This window comes from Vanellus vanellus (assembly GCF_965231255.1).
Source record: "Vanellus vanellus genome assembly, chromosome: 23".
NCBI classification, from domain to species: Eukaryota; Metazoa; Chordata; class Aves; order Charadriiformes; family Charadriidae; genus Vanellus; species Vanellus vanellus.
In genome coordinates, this window is record NC_138928.1 from 7,407,436 (window position 1) to 7,433,357 (window position 25,922).

The 25,922-nt window shown below is 42.5% G+C and overlaps 1 protein-coding gene across 1 annotated transcript in view; it reads right to left on the reverse strand.

Moving 5' to 3' along the window:
- The window catches only part of TRIM33 (tripartite motif containing 33), a gene marked incomplete at its 5' end in the record, with an annotated part of 40,590 nt that extends 15,168 nt beyond the window's left edge, over positions 1 to 25,422 (reverse strand). Inside the window, 8 exons of the mRNA XM_082494423.1 lie at positions 1,049 to 1,166; positions 1,682 to 1,828; positions 3,667 to 3,781; positions 6,180 to 6,296; positions 9,206 to 9,338; positions 11,617 to 11,764; positions 11,862 to 11,980; positions 24,978 to 25,422. Coding sequence (XP_082350549.1) covers positions 1,049 to 1,166; positions 1,682 to 1,828; positions 3,667 to 3,781; positions 6,180 to 6,296; positions 9,206 to 9,338; positions 11,617 to 11,764; positions 11,862 to 11,980; positions 24,978 to 25,422 — 1,342 coding nt within the window. The remainder of the gene's footprint in view (positions 1 to 1,048; positions 1,167 to 1,681; positions 1,829 to 3,666; positions 3,782 to 6,179; positions 6,297 to 9,205; positions 9,339 to 11,616; positions 11,765 to 11,861; positions 11,981 to 24,977) is intronic.
- Between the last annotated feature and the right edge of the window lie 500 nt (positions 25,423 to 25,922).

Below are 25,922 nucleotides of genomic sequence, written 5' to 3' on the forward strand. Positions count from 1 at the left end.
CACTGTGCTTTCCCCACCCTAGCTCACCTCTCCACTCATTCAAAACCTGTTCTTTAAAAAGTGGAAGTGATTAGGGGATCAATATAGAAGAAAAACTGTGACGCTACACTGCTGCAGGGTAAGGCAATAATAAAAAGAGGCAAAGATATGAAACACCTTACATCCTTAAAAGAGCACACGTTATTACTGCATCTGACAACAGCCAGCAACGTGCGGTAATCGTAACTGCCAACGTCCAGCGACCCCCGCTGCCGCTAAGTGCTCATGCAGAACATGAGGGCTCCAAGCTCCTATCTCACCAAGACTATTAGGAACTCCCGTGGCAGCCAATGCTTTAGGGCAAAGAAGGAATAAGTTGTTTTACTCAGTGCAGCTGTTTAAGATATGGTGCCATAACCCACTGCGTGGCAGTTGCAAGCAACACACACACACAGGAAGAGCAGTTTACCTCCCATTATGACGCTCTGTTTTTCTTTACCTTTATAAATGTGTCAGACATCTTAGGATACAAAACTAGTTAAAAATTGCTTCTTAATTCACTTACCTCCCCAGCATTTACGTGGACTTGCCTGGTACTTAGCCATGAACTTAGCTCATATCAACAGTCCTCCTAATTATGCTTGTTCACGCAAATTCCAACATATTAAGACACTTGGTATTACTCTATATGCAGCTAAATATGAAGTTCAGATAGGCAAAATTGGTTCTATTTACTTGCCAAAAAAAGCTTATTCCAGAAACTGAAGCACCCATTTAGTGCTAGTGTGTTATACTTATAACCACCAGAACCACTTTAAGAAGGGGAAAAAGGGCCGCTCCTAGAACCATTCCCATTAGAACTCAAAACCTGCGGAGAAAGCTCTGCTAATAGAAAGAACAGAGCAGACGAGGAGAGGAGGGAGATCAGGACTGGAGGGTTATGGCAAGAGAGTTTTGGTCTTCTGCATTAAGAGATGTATTGCACTCCAGCTCACTCACATTGGATGAACACCCCCAACTCCATCTAGTTTTTCAAATAACACAGAATAAGCAAACACAATTTTCTCACCTAAATTGACGACGTTCTTTGCCCAGAATGTAGGGTCACAATGGAAGCGTATTGCTCCATTGGCAGCTGGGACAGGATCACAACGTGCCTTTAAAATATGACGTAACTGGAACGTTATCTAATGGAAAGCAAAAACAAGACTGTTGATGACAACAAAATAAAGAATGAGAGCGTTAAAAAGTGTGCATTCGTCCAGTGAGTTTAGACTGCCAGATCACCAACAATGACTGTCAATAGCAAGTTTGGTTAGTAGCCCGGAAAGTACTCAATTCAGCAGGAAAATCATCCACCGTACTACTTATTTTATAGTCAACTCAGAGGATTACAGAAAAGTAGTTACAAAATACTACTACTTCTGCAATGACTCAAGTGAAACACTGAGGTGCCTTTACAGAGCTCGACCCCATTCCTTCTACTGATAATACTGTTAAGTCCTTAATTTACATATGAAAAGTCATGTACAAGTTGGGAAATTTATCCCATTATTACAGAAAGTTTTGTTTTTTAAAATGAAGCATGAACAACTCATTGTTTCTTCCTTGGATATAACCTAGTGAAGCTACACAATACCTGGAAAATTCTTTTGACTAACCAATCTCTACTGTACAGACAAGTTAGAGGATGCCTCCTTACCAGCCGTTTACTGTATAGCAAAGCAGTACTGCTGCCACTTGCAATAGCCCAATTAGTAAAGTTCATCACATGCTTCACTTGTCGCGAAAGACCAGTGATGTCATTTTGTTGTTGTATTAACTTCATCTGTCTCTCCTTTGTTACATTCTACAAAGAAACAAAAACTTTATTACAATGGGGGCTTCAGATTTACGAGGAAAATGTAAACTGCTATCACAGTTCTTACAGCAGAAGAAAAACGTCACAAGCCAAGCAGCTTATACTAATGCTCATACTCAGAGTGGCCAGAAACATCAACTAATAATTCTCTATTATTCCACTCTACCGTTGTTCCCAGAGGTGTCAAAGCGCAGGGAAAATTGTGGGCTCAGAGAAGAGCCTCTGCTTTTCCCCAGGAAAATATCCACTGCAAAAACAAGACCAGCTCTCCTCCTTGCCTTGCCGGAGGCGCAGCAGCACGACAAAGAACTGGGGGAGCGACGCAGACGGGAGCCCAAGGACACTGCCAGCTCCGCATGGGGTGGTGCTCTGCCACTCCTGCAACCGCCGCCACAGGAAGAGACAGCGCCAGCGGTGGCCCAGGTACGGTGCACAGCAGCTCCTGTGCCAACCAGAAGCTGCCACTGGACACCCCAGAGCGCGGCAGGGAAACTCAGCCGCCCCACCTCCCAGCGGTGCCCCGCCAGCTGCACACCTTGTGCTAAACATCTGGGTTGCAGTACCCAATCTTCAGGATTCCGATCTAACAATACGCGATAGGGCAACTGTTACAGCCTCACAAAAAAGGAAAGTTTCCAGTGGAATTTTTCTAGCTTGTAACAAATGCTAGGTAAAGAAGAAAAGCCAAAATTCAGTTACTCCTGTAATTTTGAATTATTTCTTTCACACCTGATCAAATACTCCTTTCTTCCAGGAATACTCCATTTTATTGCCAGATAACCGATCCTTAACCAGTAGAAATCTATTGTAGTTAACTCGATCTTAAATTTTTCAGTCACATCATGGCAGACCTGCAATATGCTATGAACTAACTTCTTATGATGGATTTCCTCTCTTCAGATAAAAAAAAAGTAATCATAAGTTAAATTTTCATAGATTTGAATAAAAGTCAGAATATAATTATTATTCAGAATGTGCTAGCTAGAATGCGTGTTTAAAATCACTGCCTCCTTTACAATGCCAATCTATATAACTTAAAATACCACCATTACACCTTCACGTACAAATACGTAAGACTACATGTCTTTGAAAACCTAGCCATACTGACTTGTTAGAAGTCAACACCAGAGGTTAAAATTACTAAGGAAACAAACACTAACAACTGCCCTTCGGATCACCGCTGTCTTAGCAGCAAAGCAGTCAACGTGACACTGGGAGTGGAAATTAATACCAGCCTGTCCGCTTCCCTGCTCCCTTCCCTGCTGCCACCACCCCATACAAGCAGAAGGAGGGAAACCCATTTTAACGACAACCTAGCGCAACCAACAGAGCAAAGAATGATGTAAAGTTGCATCAAACACATTGCATCAATTTATTATGTGCTCAAGACAAAGCACACCGACCTGTCTCTAGGAAAAACTTCCAGACAAGGATCAGAAGACAAAAAGAAGCAACTCAACTGTAACAGTGCTAATATATTTACATTAACCTTAAAAAGCTGTTTGAGGAAAAGGCTAGATGACACACACCTCAGAATTATGTTATGATATAGAAATATGGCAAACAGAACATCAAAAGGAAATTTTCAGACAGTCCTTTATGGTGAGCCCGATTTTTAATGAATCCGATGCACAGACATAAAACTAAAGGAGCCACAAGCTCTAGCTAGTGAAAGGATAAACAAGAGATTTAACTCCAACACACTATTCATAGGCAATATTAGTATTGCAACACCTGCAGTCACAGCAGAAAAATCATTTTCAAACACGGAATGCGAGTTCTCAATAGGGGACTGGAAACACTATTAATTTTTCTCTTAACTGTACCTCAAGGTGCTGTAAGAGAGATTTTCCCTTTTTATTGATTTCATTGATAAGGGTGAATATAGCCACTTTGATTTCCTGTTCTACTCGTTTGTTAGTTTCATTTACTTCTTTTATCCTAAAAAAAAAAAAAAAAAAAAAAAAAAGGAGAGAGAGAGAGAGAAATATATTGTCATGCAGTTGCTCAATACTATGCCGCCAAATACTAACCACCACAGGCATCTTCCCACCCTTGAAGATTGGAGGAGCAATTTCTGTATTGAGGAAGTTCCAGTAAGTGCAAAATTCACAGCTTGTTTGACTTCTAACAGAGAAATCATCATTGATCAACTTTTTCAAAGAAGTTATCTAAAACTTCAGTTTTGGAAAAAAATTTAAAGTGTCTGAGATCAAGATGGTTTCTCAATTAACAACCTGTATTTTACTTAAAATAATATGAAACAGTCTTTGTGGTTTATGAACTTTATTTATACGTTTATACACACAGAGACACACCCAACCACTACCACATGTGTGTATATACCCATATATATTTAGCTCCCTATTATGTCTCTTTCACTATGAAGGATTTACATACGATGTCTTAAACTTTTAGGCCACTGTACACTAAACAGAAATGAAGTCAACCCCTGAAGTCAATTTGAACCCATCTGAAGTCAATTTCAGATGAACCCCTCCACCTCCCGCAAAAAATCTTGTAACAAATAGGTTATTACATACCTGCAATCAATACACAATAAGGATAAAAACGTTTCACTAATAATTTGCCTGACGTTAGTCTACATTATTCTCCTGTGCTGTACTACTACTGCCTTTCAGTTTTTTTATACTTCAGACCTCTTCATCATTTCCATCTCTGTCATTCTTCCTCAGTTTTAGTGTCTTCACTATTCTCAACTTCTTCAGACTCAAGTAAATCACCTTGAGCTCTGTCCACTTTGAAATGCAGCATTTCTTAAACTCCATTGCAAATTCTGGATTTATTTGACCGTATGCTGCCTTAATCTAATGATGACATAGCACTGCAGCAGGATTCTTTACTTCGCTCGTAGTGGTCAGAACACAATACCTTGCCATGAGCCAGTCTAAGTGTAAAGACTTAAACGGTCCTTTTTTAAAGGTCGTCTTCGCTACTAGATCAAGCATCTGAACTTGTGATATCATTCATCCTTACACAATCACAAGACCAATATTCATTTGTCTGATGACAATCTTCATTGTTGGTGTCAAATGGCCTTTAAGGCACCTTGGACACAAGTGCTATTTCGCGACAGCACAACCTGGTCTTCTACTCCAAAGAAACACTCAACCAACCCTTCATTAAGGCAGTAGGCATCCAACCTTGGCTTTGGCACCTAACAACTACTGCAGTAGGCAGCTATTCCTTCGACACTGTTTTACACTTCACAATCACATACGATGGCAATTTCATGCCATCTGCTAACACTGACAACATTGTTGTAATACACATTTATTTTCATTCCCTGAAGTTTTTATGATAATGGATTGTGCGCCCTACACTTCAACAAAGTAACTGAATGGCATGTCAGAGTCAACTAGCGTCTCACTTGGCACTACACATTGGGCTCAGCAGATAAGCACGATCTTACAGAACCCAATCACATGCTGTGGAAATTCAATGAATTTTTAGTGAAGCCAGAAACTCTTAGGCAAAAAACCATTACAATGCGTTACTCTCATGCAATACCCATTATTCGCCTTGAATTCTTATCAGAGAATGTTTTGTAACATTTCTTGAGCTTTCAGTTTAATTATTTCCCATGTAACTGGATTTCTGTCTCTTCTTCAAGCATGGAAGAATTCCACAGCTTGTCCTCCTGCTTCACGATGGCATTCTCTTTTGCATCCTTTCAAAGAGTTCCATGCCAAATCAGCACATAAAACTTTCCATTGCTTACATCTTCACGCATTTGCCTCTGTCATGTCGTATGCTCTCCTTCCCTTACAACTCTTTTTTTTTTTTTTTTTTTTTAAACGTACGTGGTACCACTAGGAGTTAAAAATATGCACCAGAACTTCTCCTTTTATCTTTGGTACACTTCCTTCTACCCTTGTACTTCCCATCTCCACATGATCTGTCACTTTACAAATGATTTAAAAGTTGCAGAAGGATCACAAAATCAGTGAAAATCATAGTGGAATTCCCAGACCTCCAGCACGCCACATCACCACAAGTGGATGAAAATCCAGGAGCGATCATGTGCTCTCTCCGTCTCTATATTCAATAATCTCTATGACATTGATTTAAGGTAACCCTGGAATTCTTAAGTTAAACTACCTCAAGAAAAGCTTGCCTTCCTTTCCATTAATTACACTAAGTATTGCTTGCTTAATTAAAAAAAAAAGTATTCAATTTCAATACAAGTTTTTGTTACAGTTTCTGTTACACAAAATCAACTAAAATGTAAGTACTATTCTAGTCCCATCGTTCATCTTACTGTGATTCATTGAAAAGGCAATGTAATAGTAACATTTAATCATTTTGGGGTACTTACCTATTCTGAACTTGGGTAGCTGCAAAATTTACATAATTCTTCTTCTCAAGAAGTTTGGCCAACAGGTTCTCAATTGCACCCTTCTGGTTCTGAAAAGCCTCTTCTAGAAACTGATACCTTTTCAACATGCAAAAGATGACATCAATTAACAAGGAGCAACATGCTGAAACTAAGTGTTCCTAATTTAGATGTAAAGTTATAAAATTTTGAAAAAAGTATGACAAAACACAGAAAAATCAAACTATATGTATGTCAATCGGTGTGCAAAATGTTCCAGCACTGATAAAATCCTTTGTAAGTGTCCAGAAGACTGAACCTCTGTGGGTCACTTGTTAATTCCAACTACACAGAGAGACAACGCACCGCACCGTTTCACAAGACAGCAAGCTATGGAACACCAGCTAAAGGAGATACCAGAAACTTCAGAGTTTGACAAATCATTTTGTTAACATTACATGAGGAAAATGCACTAATAGCTTAAACACATATTGAATGATACAAAAAACCTATCCCAGAATAACAGTTTTTCAGCTGAGATTATACTGCTCATATTTGACTGAATTAGTTTAATCTGAAAGAAAATAGTCCTATTAAAAAAAAACAACTTATTTTTAAAATTTTTTTGGTACTTCCAAGTGAAGAACATATCATTCCCTTCCAAGTCCTTCAACCAAACAGCTATGTACCAAAGGCACCTTCCATTACTTCATCTGAAAAGAGTGCAAGTAGCTACATCGAAGAAAAATAACAAAATTAGTCGCATTTTCCTAACATCCTATGCATCACAAGAGTAATTAACAATGCAAAAGCGGCAAAATGCCTATGCCAAAAATGGCAAGGGGAATTAAGTATCTCCCAGAGTTTTAATCTTTTCTGATCAACTGCTCAACTATCAAAAGATTCCTCCCAAAACCCAGGATTCCTATCAGTCACTTGCCACTTCTTGTCTTCGCAGTAAGCAAACTTCACGGTTCTGAAATAAAATTTGTTAACAACAGGGAAAACCTAGGTACTCAATGTCCTCCCTTCTTCACTACACTAAATCCCAACATTCAAATTGGCAGAAAACTCCTACCATTACAGTGAAGCATCTTATAGGCTGCATCAGAAGTAACCTATACTATCTCCCAACCACAACAGAAAAGAAAGTAGCCTCGTCCTTTGTCAAAATCTAGGAGAACATTACAATCCAATCAAACAGGAAAAGATTGTTTGGATACATGATCAAATTGACAGTAACACTGTTTCTTGATTCAAATTACTCACAGTTATGATAACTGAGACTTAGGCAAAGACAACACTACTCACAACAGAAACGAGACTGCTCCTGTTCGTTCAGTTTGTACCAGCAACAGGCAAGTTTCAACTACAAGAGTTTAGATTCCTCCGTCTCAATGCTAGGATGTTGCTTTTCCTAAGAACAGTCCAGCTAAAGTTCTTGCTGACAGACAGCATCACAAGATTTTTGGTACTATAATGCAAAAAGTAGCATTACTAAAGCCCAAAGGCCACAAAGTTTGAAATGTTTGGAGATCTATGGATTTTCTAAAGCCATTTTAATTAAGGGGAAATCCGATTTCCACTTTAAGGGGGGAAAGAGGACACCATTCGGCTGCTAAAAGAATGTCGGCTTTCTACAGAATCACCAGCAATTCTTTCACTTGAAATTCTGAACTGAACACTGGACCATATTGCTACTGAAATGGTGATTTGTTCTCCTTTGGTGCAAACTATTAGGATTTTACGAAAGAAGTAAAGAGATTAAAATCAATTCTTGTTTCCACTTGGCATGATTTTCCTTCAACGATTTAGAGAGCTTCATAGAAATCTCAGTTGTACTTGAGGTGCAGCCAAAGCAGTCACCCTAATCACCTGTAACTCACATCTGCAGACAGAAGAATTTCTAATGAATATTCCGCAACAAAGCACATTAGTAGCAGAGTATTCTCTTCTCTTACTGGAAAAGAACAGGTAAGTAGAACAAGATACGTCTGTTAATCCGTTAGCATCGTGCACAAAACATGCAAAGAAAGCAGCTGGAGAAAGCTAGTTAACACACACCAGGAGACAGCGCGTTCTGGACAAGTGTGTCTTTCAGGGTGTGAGGCCTATGACAGAACAGAGCAGGAATACTGGAGGTTGTTAATATCTTAACGGTACTAATTTCAAAAGTAAAAGTTCTCCATTAGGCTGCTGCAGCACTCTATGGAAGTAAACACCACTCTGGAAAAAAAACACTAAATCCAATATTGTAACTGAGTGCCACACACCTTTACAGAGAGGTGTTACTGGCAGAGCGACCAGGAAAAGCAGTGCTGCAGTGGCTGATAAACTCATATTCATCCTCAGATTCTCCATTATAACACAGCAGAATACTTTTTCAAACAACTACATGACAGAGCAGCTAAAGAGCAGGAAGTTTTAATGTATCCTACAAGTTCCAAATTTTTCTAGCAGCTAAGAGAAAAGCAGCTCTGCAGACAAAATCCATCATTTCTTTTCTCTTGGCATGAGGCAACTTTCAACCAACTAGAACCAAACAATTTTTCCCTCCACACCAGAAAAAAAATATTAATCTATGAGGCAAAATTTGTACCTTGCTCCACAAAATTACCCTAAATTGAAAGACTGTTGCATAATAAAATATGCCCTTTCAAAAAATTACCTCATCCATGACTCACTGTACCGCTTCTGCTTCTTTACAGCATCAGGTGTTCAGGGCTGGGGCAACTTCCATTCAGGCCCTGGACGGAGTGACGGCACTGGTAAGCGCCAGGCGAGTTAACACCTTAATGGCACCAAATCCCCTCAGACCGTGCTGATTTGAATCTGCTCTTAAGACACTTGACAAAGCTCAACCAACTGATCACTTTTCAGCACTGTGCACAGGTTCTCCTTTGTAAGAGATCATTTCAGTCCGACAGAGAGTACATAAAACAGTATTTAATGACACAACTCTTTTAAATCAATGCCATTCCACCCTCTGAGAAAGCACCACAGGAATTAAGACATGGTAATAGCTGTACCTGTGTTCTTTGTGTTCCAGTAACTGACAGTCTCTGCATGTCAGCCTGTCACATGTTTCACAGAAAAGTTTTAACTGCTCTTGTTTGTGGACAGGACAGAAAACAGGACGTTGACCAGATGCTCCCACGGCCTCTGTTTTTAAAAATAAACATTTTCGCATTTAAAATAAAATTTAGACAATCTGAAGAGCAAACACGCTAACTTCCAAGCTAAGTAACAACCAAGAATTCAGACAAAGACAACTACAGGCCTGTTCTCACCCTAAAGGTACCGTGAATGTGTTCTCACTGAAATATTTACAGTGCCAGTGGTTTACAGCTGTTTCCACTTTACTGTATCCAAAGAGGAGGAGGAACTCCTCTCCCACCGCAAACACTCAAAGGACACGGCACCGGTAAGGACGTACAGACTGTACAGAAACACCAGGATGGCATACACGTGCTTAAAGACTAAATTGCGTGCAATTTCACCTCTGACACGCTGAAGAATGGATCAAACCTCGCAAACTTTTATACTGTCAAACACCCATAGGTTGTCTAAATTAATCACTTCAAAACCTTTGTATACCTCATTAAGTCATACGCGACTGAAGTGGCAAGTGCAAAGCAAACACTGCCCGTGTTAAGAGCTACTTAAACCTCAACTAAACGACTTAATTTTTCCACTTAAGCAAATAAAAGATAACATCAAAAAATAGTTCCAAGTTTAATAAAAAGTGCAGCACAGTCTTCTAAAGGTATTTTGAGCTCAGCACAGAGGAAAGCAGCCTTTGGAAGATACAGGAGGTAAGGTTTAAAACATGAATGTCTTCCTCAGTCTCCAACATTTCTGAAGCTTGTTATATCATGCAAGTTATTGTAAAGAAAGAGAGCTCATGAATCTGCAGCTGGCACTCATTAATAGAAATTTAAAGTCTCCAGGGCATATTTTAGAGTCTAACAAGAAAGACGGGAACAAGTTACTCTGAGAAAATAATGAATAGTCATTGCCCACAATCAAGAGAGTTGCTAAGGATCGTCGTACGTCGGGTCAAAGGAAGGCCGTATTCTTGCCATGCACTACAGCATTCCGACTGCACGTGGGCGTCCATCTCCATAAACACCAACCCACATTTCTGATAGAAAGTTTACTGTATTGGAGCAGCCATTTTTTGGCACCTCCCCACCAGGTTATTGAAGGCGGACCAGAGCTATAGTATCGCCTTGACAGTCACAATACACCACTTCTAATGAAAAACGTTAGTACCTCTTCGTAGGGCCAGCAATTCGATTTCACCCTAAGGGCTTCTCGTCTACTAGGATTAATACCTTTAAATTTAAATAGGTAATATTTCTGATTAAACAATACCCATTAAGACATACAGAAAAACTTCTCCAAAAATGAAGTTTATTTGATAGAGCAAGTGAAATAAGATTGTCGTCTAAAAGAACTAAGCTCAATAGCAAACTTTTTAACTATTAATATGACTTTGATGAGAGCTAGCAGAAAGCAAAGCAGTGTCACTCCTTTGAAATGGCACAAGGAAACAATCATGAAGTTCTTAATTTATTTTCAATTTAGAGAAAAAGCAAAACGTCAAGATCTCTATTTCTCAATATGATCAGTCTCCATATAGATCCAGATTGTGCAGAACCTACGGGTCTTTAAATCGGAAATTTTATTCCATTTACAAATAAAATTTTCTAAGCTAAAATGCAGTTACCTTTTAACTGTTTTGTTTTTCCACACTGCCTCAGTAGGTTACAAACAGTATACGACCAAAAGATAGTTTAAGAACTAACTTCTAATAAAGCTGTCTGTCTACACAACCTGTATACACCCTTCACACATTCAATTTTGCTAACTGAAAGAGATATTAAACCTAAAATAAGTTCAAATTCCACATTTACTCAGTGGTATCAGTACAACAGTGACATCATATTGAATATGACTATAAGATTACCTGTATATACTTCTCCACTGGGACAATTATATTTGCTCCTTATAACCAAGGACAGCAAAAAGTATAATTTCATTTCCTTGGCCAATGGATCAGATTACCTGTATGTCAGTGCTCTCCAGATTTCAACCCCTCCATTTAGTTTTTCTACTAAATAAAAGGATTATTAAGAATGGATCTAAACCCTTTCCAAAGACTGCAGTCTCATTCTGTTTCTTCTGTACTTAAGATATTTTTTACATAGGACATCAAACTGTACAAAGTATTAGAAAATAACCTATTTTAGTTTAAAATTTTGTTTTTCCTCTATTTTCAGAGCTACCAGTTTGCACTGGTAGCTTTATACTAAGCTTTTCCCAAATCTTTGGGGAAAGACATACAACTGGTTGTTACCCAAATAACCCTTTTTACACGTGCCAAAGAGAAAACATTTTTACTACAGGCAGGACTAAGTGATATACAAACACTCACCTGAAGACACATCCTCTTTTTTTCTGATCATATGATCTTTAGTAAATTTTACGCGTTGATGAGCTTCTATGCAAGTCTTGCACAACCATTCCCCACACTCTACACAAAACCCAACAGCACTAGCATTATCTTCACAGCTTGTACACACCTGCACAGGGAAACAGTCAGTCACCATCATTTTCCAGGAAAACATGTACAGAAACAAAACCAGCATGTGAATTCCGGCAAGCAGGAAAGTGCCATACCTGTTCTGACTTCTCATCGGAGCTGCTTGGTGTTTCTGACGTGTCTTTTACAAAGTAGTTATCCACCAGATCTATCTGTCTGCATTCTTGGCGGCATATTGGACATCTGATTACACCAACTGCAAAACAGAAAAAGTTTTCCAGTTTTAAGAAAAAGAACACAAAACCCAATGTGCCCAGAATCAAAAGATAACAAGAATGAACACAAAATCCTCAGACTGCTCATTGCACTTGGGCAGCTGAACAGATGCCACAGTTGACATTACCCTTCAGCACCAGCCATTACCCACGTATAACAGGTTTCCCCCAAAACACCCCAACAACAACAAAACACACATTTCTCTTCAGAAAAGGATCCCTTACCTAGAATGAAGCTGTGATAATTTCTACGGCATACTCGGTTTTTCCCGCTGCAAACACAGACCCTGTGCCAGTGAAGGAAGAATTGGTATGCAAACTATTACAGGAGCTTGTCCCCTACAAATCGACGGGCCCTGACACTACCCACCCAAGGGTGTTCAGACAGCTGGCTGACATCATTGTGAAGCTGCTCTCTATAATCTTTGAGAAGTTGTGGAGACATCCCAGAAAACTGGAAGAAGGCTAATGTCACCCCCATCTACAAGAAGGTCTTAAAGGAGGATCCAGGAAATTATAAGCCCATCAGTCTTGCTTCAGTCCCTGGGAAAGCTATGGAATGAAACCTTCTGGGGACTATCACAAGTCAAATGAAGCACGTGATTGGAAAAAGCCAGCACAGATTCACCAGGGGCAAATAAATCATGCTTGACAAACCTGATTGCCTTCTACAACAAAGTAACCTGCTCAGCTGATGTGGAGCAAGCAGTGGACATTGTCTACATGGATTTCTCCAACACTTTCGACTTGATTCCCCTCAGCTTCCTCCTAGAGAAACTGATGCGTTACAGTCTAGACGTGGTGGTCCATGTGGTGGGTGGGGAACTGGCCGACAGCCCACACCCAGAGGGTGGTGGTCAACAGCTCCTTTTCAAACTGGCAACATGTCACAAGTAGGGTCCCCCAGGGATCGATACTGGGCCCAACGCTGTTTAACATCTTCGTAAGTGATCTGGATTATGGGATCAAGTGTACCCTGATGAAGTTTGCTGATGACACCAACCTGAGTGGGGAAGTGGACACTTCAGAAGGCAGGGCCACCCTGCAGGAAGACCTGGATAGGCTGGAAGAGTGGGCTAACAAGAACCTTATGCAGTTCAACAAGGACAAGTGTAAGGTCTTGCATGTGAGAAAATGTAATCCAGGAGTGCAGCACAGGCTGGGATCTACCCGGCTGGGGAGCAGCTCAGTAGAAAGGGACCTGGGGGTCCTGGTGGACAAGCAGCTCAATATGAGTGAACAATACGCTGCTGCAACAAAGAATGCCAACAAGATGCTGGGTTGCATCACCAAGGGCATCACCAGCAGAGGTAACGAAGTAGTTATCCTACCCTACTTGGCCTTTGTCAGGCCACACCTGGCATACAGTGTTCGGGTTTGGTCCCTGCTATACAAAAAAGATGTAGACAGGCTGGAGAGGGTCCACAGAAGGACAACCAAGATGATCAAAGTACTGGGTAGCCTGCCAGATGAGGAAAGGCAGAGAGAATCGGGTTTGTTCAGCATTGAGTAAAGAAGGCTCAGGGGAGACCTTAATACCAGGTTCCAGTATTTAAAGGGTGGCTACAAAGAAGATGGGAGACTCCCTTTTTACAAGGAATCACATGGAAAAGATGAGGGGTGATGGGTACAAATTACTCCAGGGAAGATTCTGACTGGACACAAGAGGAAAACTTTCCACAATGAGAACCATTGGAATAATCACCCCAGGGGAGTGGTGGATTCCCCATCAGTGGACACTTCTAAGATTCAGCTTGACAGGGTGCTGGGCCATCTTGTCTAGACTGTGCTTTAGCCAAGAAAGATTGGACCAGATGATCCTTGTGGTCCCTTCCAACTTGGTATTCTATGATTCTATGTTTTCTTCCCCCCAAAATTACATATTTTTAACCAAAGCATTTGTTCTCCCCAAGCAAATATCATCTTTTTTTCTCTCCTCATTTTAGTTTGTTAAACTCAAGACACCTGTTAATTACCTTTTATAACCATCTATTGTCCACTCTGTTTGAAAACAAGCATTAAGAGAGGTGTGCCTGGATAGTCAGGTGACTTTAGTAATGTTCATGAAAATGTCAAAGTAGTGCTGTGTCACAATATTCTCCCAGATACAACAGAGGATGTTTTCTCACATAACCTATTTCCATGAGGTCAGGGAGGCAGAAGCAGTAATACGAACTATCTGAAGAACTGCAGAATCATAGAATTGTCTAGGTTGGAAGACACCCTTGGGATCATCGAGTCCAACCATCTACCCTACTCTACAAAGTTCTCCCCTACACCATATCCCCCAACACCACATCTAAACGTCTCTTAAACACATCCAGGGATGGTGACTCAACCACCTCCCTGGGCAGTCTATTCCAATGCCTGACCACTCTTGCTGTGAAAAATTCTTTCCTAATGTTCAGTCTAAATCTACCCTGTTGGAGCTTGAAGCCATTCCCTCTTGTTCTGTCATTAATTACCTGTGAGAAGAGACCAGCACCAACCTCTCTACAGTGTCCTTTCAAATAGTTGTAGAGTGATGAGGTCTCCCCTCAGCCTCCTCCTCATCAAACTAAACAGTCCCAGCTCCTTCAACCGCTCTTCATAGGATTTGTTTGCTAGGCCCTTCACCAGCTTCGTTGCCCTCCTCTGCACTCACTCCAGCACCTCGATCTCTCTCTTGTATTGAGGTGCCCAAAACTGGACACAATACTTGAGGTGTGGCCTCACCAGTACTGAGTAGGTTGAAGGTTTCAGGGTTTTTTCAAATCGTGTTCTGCAGGGAAGGCTAATACCAAAACCACACACGAGTTCATGGCAAAAAATCTTCTCATGCCAACGACACCTGCCTTGCTGCAGCACATATCCATGTAGACGTATACACACTTAGCTTTAACCCTGGATATCAATTAGACTTGCTCCTTTCCAGTATCCTGCTTCGTTATCCTCTGTAATTGCTAAATTAGACATTTAAGTCCTCAGTGGAGCTCCAAAAAAGTTACTACATGAATCAGACTGACATTTAAAGTTATTATATAACCAACCTACCTTAAAGGTTTGAAAACTTACTTACCACCAAGGTAGTGGTTAACACTTTCTTCCCAGAAGTGTCAACCAGTCTTAAATCAAGTTCCTATATAATTTTGTTGTGAATATCATCTTCAAGGAGAAGCTTTCAAAATTATTTGGTATTTTTATACCCTGGGACACCTGAACAACTTTGAAAAGTATGTGTAATTAAATGATGCTCAACTCCTTTGTGGATATTCAGTTAGAACAGTAGGACTTATTTCAGGGAGATTGATTACATTAGTACTAAATTAGCCTTAATTTTTTCAAGTGCTAAAATTAATGATGGCTTCAGAACACACAAGATTCACTGCAGAGCAACACCAGTAATACAACTAAAAATTCCCTGTCTCAAACCAAACATGCTTCAAGAGCAGGATGTGAAAAATAACCAGTATTTCAGTACCTACATGTACAAGAGCTTTCATATGCACAATGAAGCCTCCCCCATACGCAGAACCTTGAGATTTTCTTACTACTGAAAGACAAAATTCTTTAGGGAATACTATATGAAAGCCATTTATCAGCTGATGCATAAATACTTGCAGAACAAAAATTTCAAACATTTACCATTAAAACTATTCAATCTAAATCACACCACAGCTAAACCTGATTTTTAGAGCTGTCTTGGGTTAATCACACAAAATATTGAAAAAAAAAAAAAAAAAAAAAAAAGCCCGAGATCTATAATCTTTACACAATGCAAAGTCAAATTCCACAGATGCAAACTGCTTCCCATAAGGCAGGCTTTGTTTTGTTTTTAAAATAGACAAATCACTGAAAGCTCAAATAATATCAAGCCTTTTGATGTCAAAAGAGCGATACAACTGGCAGTCCACAGGCTGGATTCTGACCGCGGGCAATTCCACCTTGCCCACTGCTTCTGTCCAAGAGGACACAGGGAACGGGTAGTCCACAAATACGGCGCTCAGTCAAACACACACTTTTTGCACCTCTATATTCAAATATGCTTTGCACAAAGGTGCCACCAGTGTTCTGCACGTATCTTGATAGAGCACAACCCTAAGACATGGCATTGCAGTTCTCATTCAGCATATTACACTTCATTTTCACATCTCAATGCCCACTACTTCCAACAGCAGCCTTCTTATACTAGAAGACACCCTTCTAGTATAAGCTACTAGAAAAACAAGGTTTCGCTGCCAGTTTCAGTCCAAAAAAATTCTTACATAAGAAAATTAAAATGAAGTAAAGATATCATCCTAATTATACTCCAGCAGAACTTATTACATTGTTTTTCTGCACCAATTTAAATTACAAACTTAATCTGTTTTAAAATAATAATAATTAAAAAAAAAAACAACCAAAAGAAATGCATTAGCTCTAGTACACGTTTCCACTGTTACTCCGCTTTCAAAAAAGGGATGTAACTACTTCCAAGGAATGTATCAGAGAGCACACAGCAAAAACTACCGTTAAAAGATCAATCTCTCTTTTCTAAATCACAGCTGAATTAGAATTAGACACATTCATAGAAATTATGAAAGTCAGACTGGATTATGATCTCCCACCAATCCTAATTATCACTGTAAAGACTTCCTATGTTATCAAAGATCGCTTTATAGCATTTTGAAGCCATAAATCAATCCTCCAGAGGTTAACAGCAGCACTAAAGCAAAGAGTTGAGAATGAGGAAATTTCTTTCAGACTTCACATTTCAAATCCCGCATCGCTCAGTTTCACCAAACCGCAGAAGAAATGCTTCTTCCTTGGCAAAAATACTAGAAGAAACAGCAAGTACTGATGGCATCACGTGAAACGCTATACTGAGGGTCTACAACACGTTGAACGGCAGTTCCTTTCTGACCTACAGTACACTGTTATCAAAACACCGTCGTCGGCATCAGCGACAGGAACACAGTTAAACTTCAGGTGTTAAAAAAAAGCACCACAAACGTCCCCAGCCATCACCCGCTGTGAATATCAATATTTCCATGAAGAAATCCAAGAACAATCAGCCTTCGGACATAAAAGGCCACGGTAAACGATGAACTATTTTACAAGAGCTGCAGATAACAGGAGTGGGCTTCCACGCATCTTACGTTGCATTTAGGAGGACTGACATCACCAGTTTTTCTACTTGTTTATATGACAAACCTCACAATAGTGTGTAAGACTTGTAACAACCAGGAGCATAAGCACATATTACCGCTTACAGAGTGCCTGATACACACAGCTACATGCACCACATCTTCCCTTCCCTGCCACTTCCAGTAGCACTGTGGTGAAAATAATTACATCCTACTCCCAATTAATTGTGCAGTTCAGATCAGATTCTACTTTTAGTCACAGCCTTCTCCAGACATGTTCCAGAACAGCAAAAACACGTTTACTGTCTCCCATCCGCTGCTACATACAACACACAGCCTAAACCGAGTTTTGTTTCTCTCCTTTCACCCTACCCCGGGCTGACTGAAGGGTGAAGCAGGAATAGTTTCTTACTGGACACACAGATTGAGAGTCACCCATCCGGCAGGCAGGAACAGCCAGCCCTGCCTGCCAACCCCGCTCAAAGGGAGACAGGTCTCACCTGCCACCCTCTCACACCACGACCCACTGCTCCCCACCCGAGCTCCCAAAGCCGCAGAAAAGCAGCTCCCAGGCTCCCTGCGACGCGCTCCTAAGGGCACTCCCAACGTGCTCAGACACCACTCTGCGCTGAAGAAACCGCACAGGAGAACCGACAGGAGCACACCCACCCCAGAACGCAGTCGGGGTGGATCCGCAGGAACCCCAGGGGATCGGGCCGGGAGCTGCCCGAGCCGCCCCAGCTCCCCCAGGAGGGAAGAAGGGACTCGGGGCACGTCCCAAGAGCGGTCGTTGCCCCGGGACAAGCTGCCCCTGCCCCGCACGAGAGCCCACATCTCTGCGGATCATGACTGCAAAACCAAGGCCGAGCCGTACAGCAGGGACACGGGTACGGCTCCAGCGCTGCCGGCAACTTCTGCCCGGGCTGTCACCTGCACTGCCAACCCACAGAGAACACACCGCTCCGCAGGGGACGGCGTCTGTCCCAGCAAAGAGAGGGAACCAGCACAAACCGCACTGCAGAACACGCGTTGGACTGTTAGCCCTGCAACTGCCAAAGTCACATCTTCCTTACATCGCACAGTAGACGTTCTTATTTGTCAAAGACTTTATTAAGAACACTAATGAGATTAGCATCTATGTAATCCTTTTAATTGCTTATGATTTAGATAAAGCCCACTACACTAGACCACAGACATCAAAGGATGTCGGAAAGCACAAAACTCAACTAAGTTGAGGAATTTTGTTTTCATAAAAACAGAAACACTGCCAAAAAATCTGCAACATAATCCAGCAGCAAATCACAATGGAACATTTCAACTAACTTAAGATTTCAAATAGAAAATACTTTTAATCTACCATTGCCAACTAACACCTAAAGCTGCAACAGAAGTATTTTTCTTAATTGTAACTTTGAACTATGAGAATACCTTGTATATATTTAAAATAAGGGTATAACATTTCTCTGATGGCTATTTGCATGCATCCCAAAACAGGCAATTTTTTCAACAGGTTAATGCAACTATGAAAGCCTTCATCTTGAATTAGTTTCACCAGGAATTTATTCAAAACCTGATTAGAATTAATTTCTCCAGTCTGACATCTTAATCCTGATGACACCAAAATACTCTTCCATGTTTTAAAAATGCTTGAGAGCTACAGAGATGGAGAGGGAAAGGCTCGATTCTCTGTACTTCCAGTCTTGTAGGATCAAGCTAGAGAAATTGTCTCCAGAGAAAGCTTACGTCAACTCTTCGGCTACTGTTCCCACTCCAGCTTGATATTAAGGAATTCAGACTCTTGGCACTTTCAACATCGGTTGAAATTGACTGATCTGCCCCCAGTACGCCTTTGCTAGGCAAGACAAGTTCTGCCCAGTCAGACAGTGCGTGTTCAGCTCTTACCTACTACTTTTGCACAAGAAGGAAGAAATCTGGAATTTTCTGAATCTTATTCTTTGCTCCCTACTCACACTTCTAGAAATTCCCTTCTGGCGTTCCATCAGATGTTTCAGAGACCATCTGTGGAAGGGCAAGGCTTCCCGGGCCAGTAAGAACTAACCTGTTTCCAAGCCAAACCCACCTACTCCTATCCTCTTGATCTGGTTTTCTAGTTTTTGTTCACAAACACCGGGGAGAAGCTGGCTGGGAGCCGCCAGCTCTGCAGTCCTGGGGTTAGAGAAGGGGGACGCAGGGAGGAAGGAAAGGGGAACCATCACAGCTCACCATGGAAGTTCACTACTGGCTACAAACATTACACTAGCTAAAGCAAAACAGCTAACTTGTATAAGCAGCTTCCATACTAAAGGATCCATACATTCACAAGTTGACTTCACATCAACTCAAAATGAACATGCCACAGGCTAACCAAACACTCCTTAAACCTTACAGAGAACAAAAAGCAATAATGGAAAGTAAAGTCACTGACGTTCTGATGTCAAGACAGCCTTTGGCAACAAAATAAAGGATATTGCTGAGGGCGAGGAGGTCGTTGATCTGAACGGGGGAGGACACACATGCACACGATGCGCACGATCAAGGGATAAGACACTATGAAAAGCACTTTGTACTTTAGTAGCACCGTTCGCCCCTGGAACTCCTTCATCACAGGGCTAACGCGGGGAGTCTGTCCAGAAGTTCAAAATTATAAATTCAAAGTATCTCTCAAAGCTTATTCAAATATTGAATCCCAATACTTGTATTCCTAAACATCCCTACTGACATACCAAAATTTGTATTTTCATAAGAGCCAACTGTTTTAACATAAGCTCTGGTCTGTAATATGAAAATCTTTATCAATTCTTTAGTTGCTTCATGACATTCAAGAGCACTAACACCCTAAAACACGAGTATAAAAAGGTAACTTTGACCTCGCTTTAATACCCTAAAATACAATGTTTAAAGTACCTTATGGACAAGAAGTTGGACAGGAGTCAACAGCACGTCCTTCAGCAAAGAAGGGGAACGCATCCTGCGGCATTTGCGGGTAGGGCCAGCAGGTCTCCAGGGCAGCAACCTGCCCCGTCAGCCCTCGGGGAGACCACAGCTGGACACTGGGCCCAGCTGGGGACACCCCTGTACAGGACACACTGGGGCAAGCCCCACCATGGCAACCACCATGGTCAGGGCCAGAACACAGAAGGTGCGGAGAGGCCATTCAGCCTGTGCCAGGACCTCACCTCGTCTGCCGCCACCCAACAGGGCAGAGCCAGGCTCTTCCCAACAGGCGCAGCAGAAGGACAAGTATTAACACACACAAGCAGGAACAAAGCAAAACTTGCTTCAATGCAGTATGGTTCACATATTTACAATGAGGATGGTCAAACTCTGCAACAGAGGCTCAGAGAAGCTGTGAACCTGCCGTCCCAGTAGAAAGTCACCACACAGCTGGACAAGGCCCTCAAGAACCTCCTCTACCCAGACCTGCTTTGAGCAAGAAGTCGAGCTGGACACATCTGCACGTCCCTCCCAACCTATGTGATGCTGTGCTCCTTCAAGAACATTCATTTTAAAGAACGTATCTGTTGATACTTATGAGACATCAATTAGCGCTAGCCTAAAACTGCACCACATAATCCACGGACAATCAAGTCATCAACCTTCTACAATCCTAATTACTGTTGAGTGAACAGCCTCATTTTAGACATCTGTTTTTAAACACGTGTTTGTTTCAGGTTGAAATGTGTCAGGCTGATTCCCAACACAAAAGTACTAAGTGAATATAAGAAAATTCAAAATCCTTTCCGATGTTTACATTGTTATAACAATGACAAAGCTTCACAGTTCAGGAAATATTTGTAAGCACTCGTGCAATCTAATAACTCAAACTTCCGTTTTAAGTTCAAACTTGGCACGTATGCAGTCCTCTAAGGAATGAATCTCTGCCAGGTTTCATTTATTGGCTGAGAACACCAACAGCAGTTACTGCATGTGCATAATATTTACTTCTCTCAGAAGCATAAGGGTCCAAGTGTGCTTCCGCATAGCCACACATCAAACCCCCTGTTCTAGTTTCAGTGATCAGACCTTGAAATAAACCCTCACAGCTCAAGTGACACAATCAGACTGAAATCTATCAGAATATAAATACATTTTAAAAAACTAACTGTTTTCAAGGTGCGCTCCTAACTCAGCTTTTTTGGTTTTGACAAACAATCCTTGCTTATATCACAACTGTCACGCATTGAACTGACAACACATTATATTTAATAAGAAAAACCAATTTATAGCAGTCATAGACATCAATCCTTATAAAAATAACACATGCCTAGAATATTCTCAGACAAAAACATTATTTTAAAATATGCTATAAATTTAGACTGAAATTTAAGTTTCAGAGCAAGATTTTTAGTAAGTCCAGAATATGAACTGAAGATTTTTCAGGACTCAGCCTTTATTCACTCAGCATATCACAGTATCACAGTATGCTAGGGATTGGAAGGGACCTCAAAAGATCATCTAGTCCAATCCCCCTGTCGGAGCAGGAACACCTAGATGAGGTTGCACAGGAAGGCGTCCAGGCGAGTTTTGAATGTCTCCAGAGAAGGAGACTCCACAACCTCCCTGGGCAGCCTGTTCCAGTGCTCTGTCACCCTCACTGAGAAGTTTCTTCTCAAATTTAAGTGGAACCTCTTGTGTCCCAGCTTGAATCCATTACCCTTTGTCCTATCATTGGTTGCTAATAATAATAATATATTCACAACCCTCACTCATCAACACAGGAGAAAGCTAAAGAATCAAGAGAGTTCAGGGGACGTGTACTAACACTCACCACAACTAAGATGGCCTGCGTTCACGTAGCTTAAGCAGTCTATTTGATGCAGGAATTTCCAGCTTTCTAGACTGAAAACGCAGTAACTACTACCAAACTTATCACATTCTTATAGACATCATACCATTATTAAGTCCCCCTTCCAAAGCAAGTAAAAAATAGTTACTGTGCAATTTAAGGTGTGATTAATACACAGTCTCTAAATACACAAACACTGGGTATGGGAGTTGAATTCAGCATATCAAAATAATTTACAATATTATATATTAGAGCACTCAGTAGTAAATGTATTATTCCTTACATTACGCACACATGCACATTAACCAATTGTGTATGTTTCCTTTAGGGTCTCTGAAAGCATCCTGCAGCTCTTTTTCATTTTTTTCAGCCTAATGAAGATTGTGACATTCGCTGGGAGAGCCACACATTCTCTCTATTGAGATAACCTTCTTAGGAGAGATTGTAAATATCTTGGTGAGGCAGAGAAACCTCAAAGCAACCTATCTTCCCAGGAGCAGAACCAGCAGTGGGTGCATAAAAAGTTGTTTTGCAGTATCTGTAACTGTCTGAAATCTCTAACTTAGAAACAAACGTTTTTCAGAATACTGTGATACAAATACAAGAAGGCATTTTCTTGTAACCTATTCAATCTGAAAGGAAGAGTCTGGTTGGACACCTGAAACATCAGGCATTAAGAAATCATCTATCCACCAAATGGAATACACATTCCAATGACCTAATAAGTAATTAAACTGAATATCTGATGCTACGTTTTATGTTAAATAAATGACATAAAAATATGTTTTAAATACATTAAAAAATTTTTTCCCCCAAAATAAACGTTAACAACAGCAAAAAGTATTATTTCACAAGCACAATAGGTATTAATCTACCAGTTACTACTTTCTGATACAGCAAGCCACTTTAGATAATTGTTTTAAATTTTAGCCAATGTTTCACAAACTTTTAGGAATCAAGACCGTCCTTCTGTATTCACTGGCAGTGTCTCTCAAGGGAGAGGCAACAGGGTAGAAGAGATGCTGTATAGACCACAAACTGCTGCCTTCAAGCATCCTTACTCTTTTCTCCGAGAGCAGCAGCATGCTTTCATCAGGAAAGGGTACTGTCACTGTTCTGTAGGTACCAACATCGCACTCAACTCCTGGGAAGTAGCTTCCACAGTTATTACCCAGTACATACACATACTTACTACTTTCAGTACTGACAACTCTTACAGAGCAAAATCTGAAACTAATTAAGAAAGTAACCAGGAAATTATCAAAAGAAAAACCCAGTACTTTTCCATAGCACTTGCAATTCTCTTATCTAGGTGCAGAGACACTGAGAAATAGCAGGCAAATTTAAATGCATATGAAGTAGTACAGTATATAATACAGCAGTGAGAGCTTACAGTTAAGTGTAACCTGCTTCAGGTACAGCTATGGGTACCACTTCCCATTAACTCTTCCTTCATGAAAAACACCTGCTCATGGTTAAAGAGACTAGAGAAGCAGTAGAGGTGGAAGTAACACTTCATGACTACCAAAACCCATGCCAACAGGGAAGGAACCTACATGACTAAGCAATGTGGTACTTCTCTGTACTTTCAGAATGTCCGTTTTGTACCTGATTTACTGGTAAGCATTTAAGAAGCCATTCAACTGATTTCATTCACAATGTGCAGGTAGAGCTGTCCAAAAAACTGCATCTTCTGGTTGGTCAATGCCTTGTTCTTAACTGACCTGTTGGACTAACACATTTGTTCATGCAGTCTTATGTACCACTACAGACAGATCACACACATCTTTACCAGTATATTCTCCTGGACGCTCCTATGTGCGCATCTTGCTCGCATCATCTAAAAGTTCTTGACACAACAATTTGAAGATGAATTCTTACTTTTCCAAAGCACACAATCAAGAATTCTTAAAATGTCTATAACAATAATTGATATTCCAGTTCATATATACTTCAGAAGCCATGCTTTGTGTCGTCTCCACGCTTGTATTGTAACAGACACCACAGGATTCACATAATCCTGCTAATTGCTAGTAAAATAAACCTAGCTTTCCAAGTTCTGTCTTTCACTAGCATATACAACGCAAAGTGTAGAATCTGAAATTTAACAAGGAGGATCACAAAACCAACTGAGTGCTTTAGTATATTTATGAACTATTTTTAATGCATCATCTTTTAAAAACTGATGTACTTTCTAAGACCACATCCTAGATGAACTGCTTCTGAACTGTTTGGATGAAAGAACCACTAACAAGTCAGGTTAATTCCTTCGCTGCGCAACACAGGAAAGGCTTGAGTCCTTGCTAAAACCAGAAAGATGTCACCAAACAAGGTCTCTCTGGCCACAGGGCCCAGTTAAGACCTGCGAAACCACTTTCCAGAGCCCTAGTTTGGTCTATAGACCACAGCACGTGAGTCACTCCATTAAAAGCTCCAGAAGCTTTTTCAATTCCATCCCTGAACATACAAAACAAAAAAATAATATTCAAGCCACGATTTCAATAAAAACACCTGGAAGGATCAGCCCACACTTGTTCCATGGCACAAAAGTTACGTACAGGTGGAGTACAGAGGCACAGCGAGCGCCTGACAGACAGCACTGCAGTGCTTCAGCCCAGTTCGCAGGAAACACGCACCTGAAAGCGGGTGTGCAACACACACCACGTCCAATCGAGCACGTGGCACTACAATAACAGTGAATTAGATTTCACTTTAACAAATGTGGTTTTTTTCGAATGCCGTAGAACTGAACAGCAGAACACCCCCACAGACACACCTCTACTGCAGCACCCCCGAGAGCCAAAACTAAACAAAACGCACAACGCAATTTACACTTCAATTCCAGGAACGTGCCAGTTTCAGCCGTCGCCCGAGAACGCGAATCGAGCGGCCGACGGGATCGAGGCCACCGAAACGAGGGCGGCCGCGTACACAGCCCCTCCGGTACCACCACCGGACACGGCTCCCACCCAGAGAAATGGAAGCCGAGCGCTTGCTCGAAGCCAGAACCGAGAGCCCCGCGGGCGGCGCGGCGCGGCGCGGGGATCCCACCGGGCAGGAGCCGCAGCGGCCGCCCCCCGCGCTCACCTTGCTGGACGTCGCCGTTGGCACCGCCGGGGACGGGGACGCTGAGCTGCCGCTCGGGCTCGGGCAGGCAGCGCCGGCAGAAGGAGTGCAGGCAGGGCAGCAGCTTGGGCTCGGCCTCCCGCCGGCTCTGCAGGCTCTGCGCGCAAACGGCGCAGGTGTCCAGCAGCGAGAAGGGCCCCGGCGCCGCCGGCGTCAACGGGGGCACCGGGCTAGGGCCCGGCCCGGGGACCGCACCGGGCCCCGCCGCCGCCTCGGCCTCGGCCTCCCCGAGACCGCGCTCTGCCGCCGCGCCCGGGCTCTCCCGCTCCTCGGGCGGCGCGGCGGCGGGCGCGGGCGGCGCAGCGCCAGAGGGGGACGCGGCCGCGGGCTCCAGGCCGCCGCCGCCACCCGGCCCGGCCTCGGCAGCCCCCTCCCCGCCGCCGCCGCCTCCTTTGTTTTCCGCCATGTTTCCTCCTTTGAACCCGACTCCCCGCTCCGCGCACGCACGGCGTCACCACGCGCCGTGCGCGCGCCCCGGGCTCGCGCAGGCGCGCGGGACGCGGCCCGCAAGGCCGTGCGCAGGGGCGCATGCTCGGCCGCGAAGGGCCCGCCCGGAACGACGAGCGGTGACGTACCACCGGGCGGGGCGGGGCGCGGGCCTGTCACCGCACCTCGCGGGGAGTCTCCATCGGGCGGCGGCGGCGGCTTCCCGACCAATCGCCAACGGCGGCCCTAGAGGCGGAGCGTGCGGCAGGGAGCAGGCCCCGCCCCCCAGCCCCACCCCACCCGGTACCGGCGCTGCGTGGGGCCTGCGCGAAGCCCGCCCCGAGCAGACAGTGCCGGCGGGGGGCGCCGCAGCCGCTCAAACGGGGTGCGGTGACGCCACAGGAGCTGCAGCGGCGCGGTCACGGCAAGAGGGCAACGGGTAACCGGGACCGCGCGTCGGGACGCGACGGCGGTTGGTGT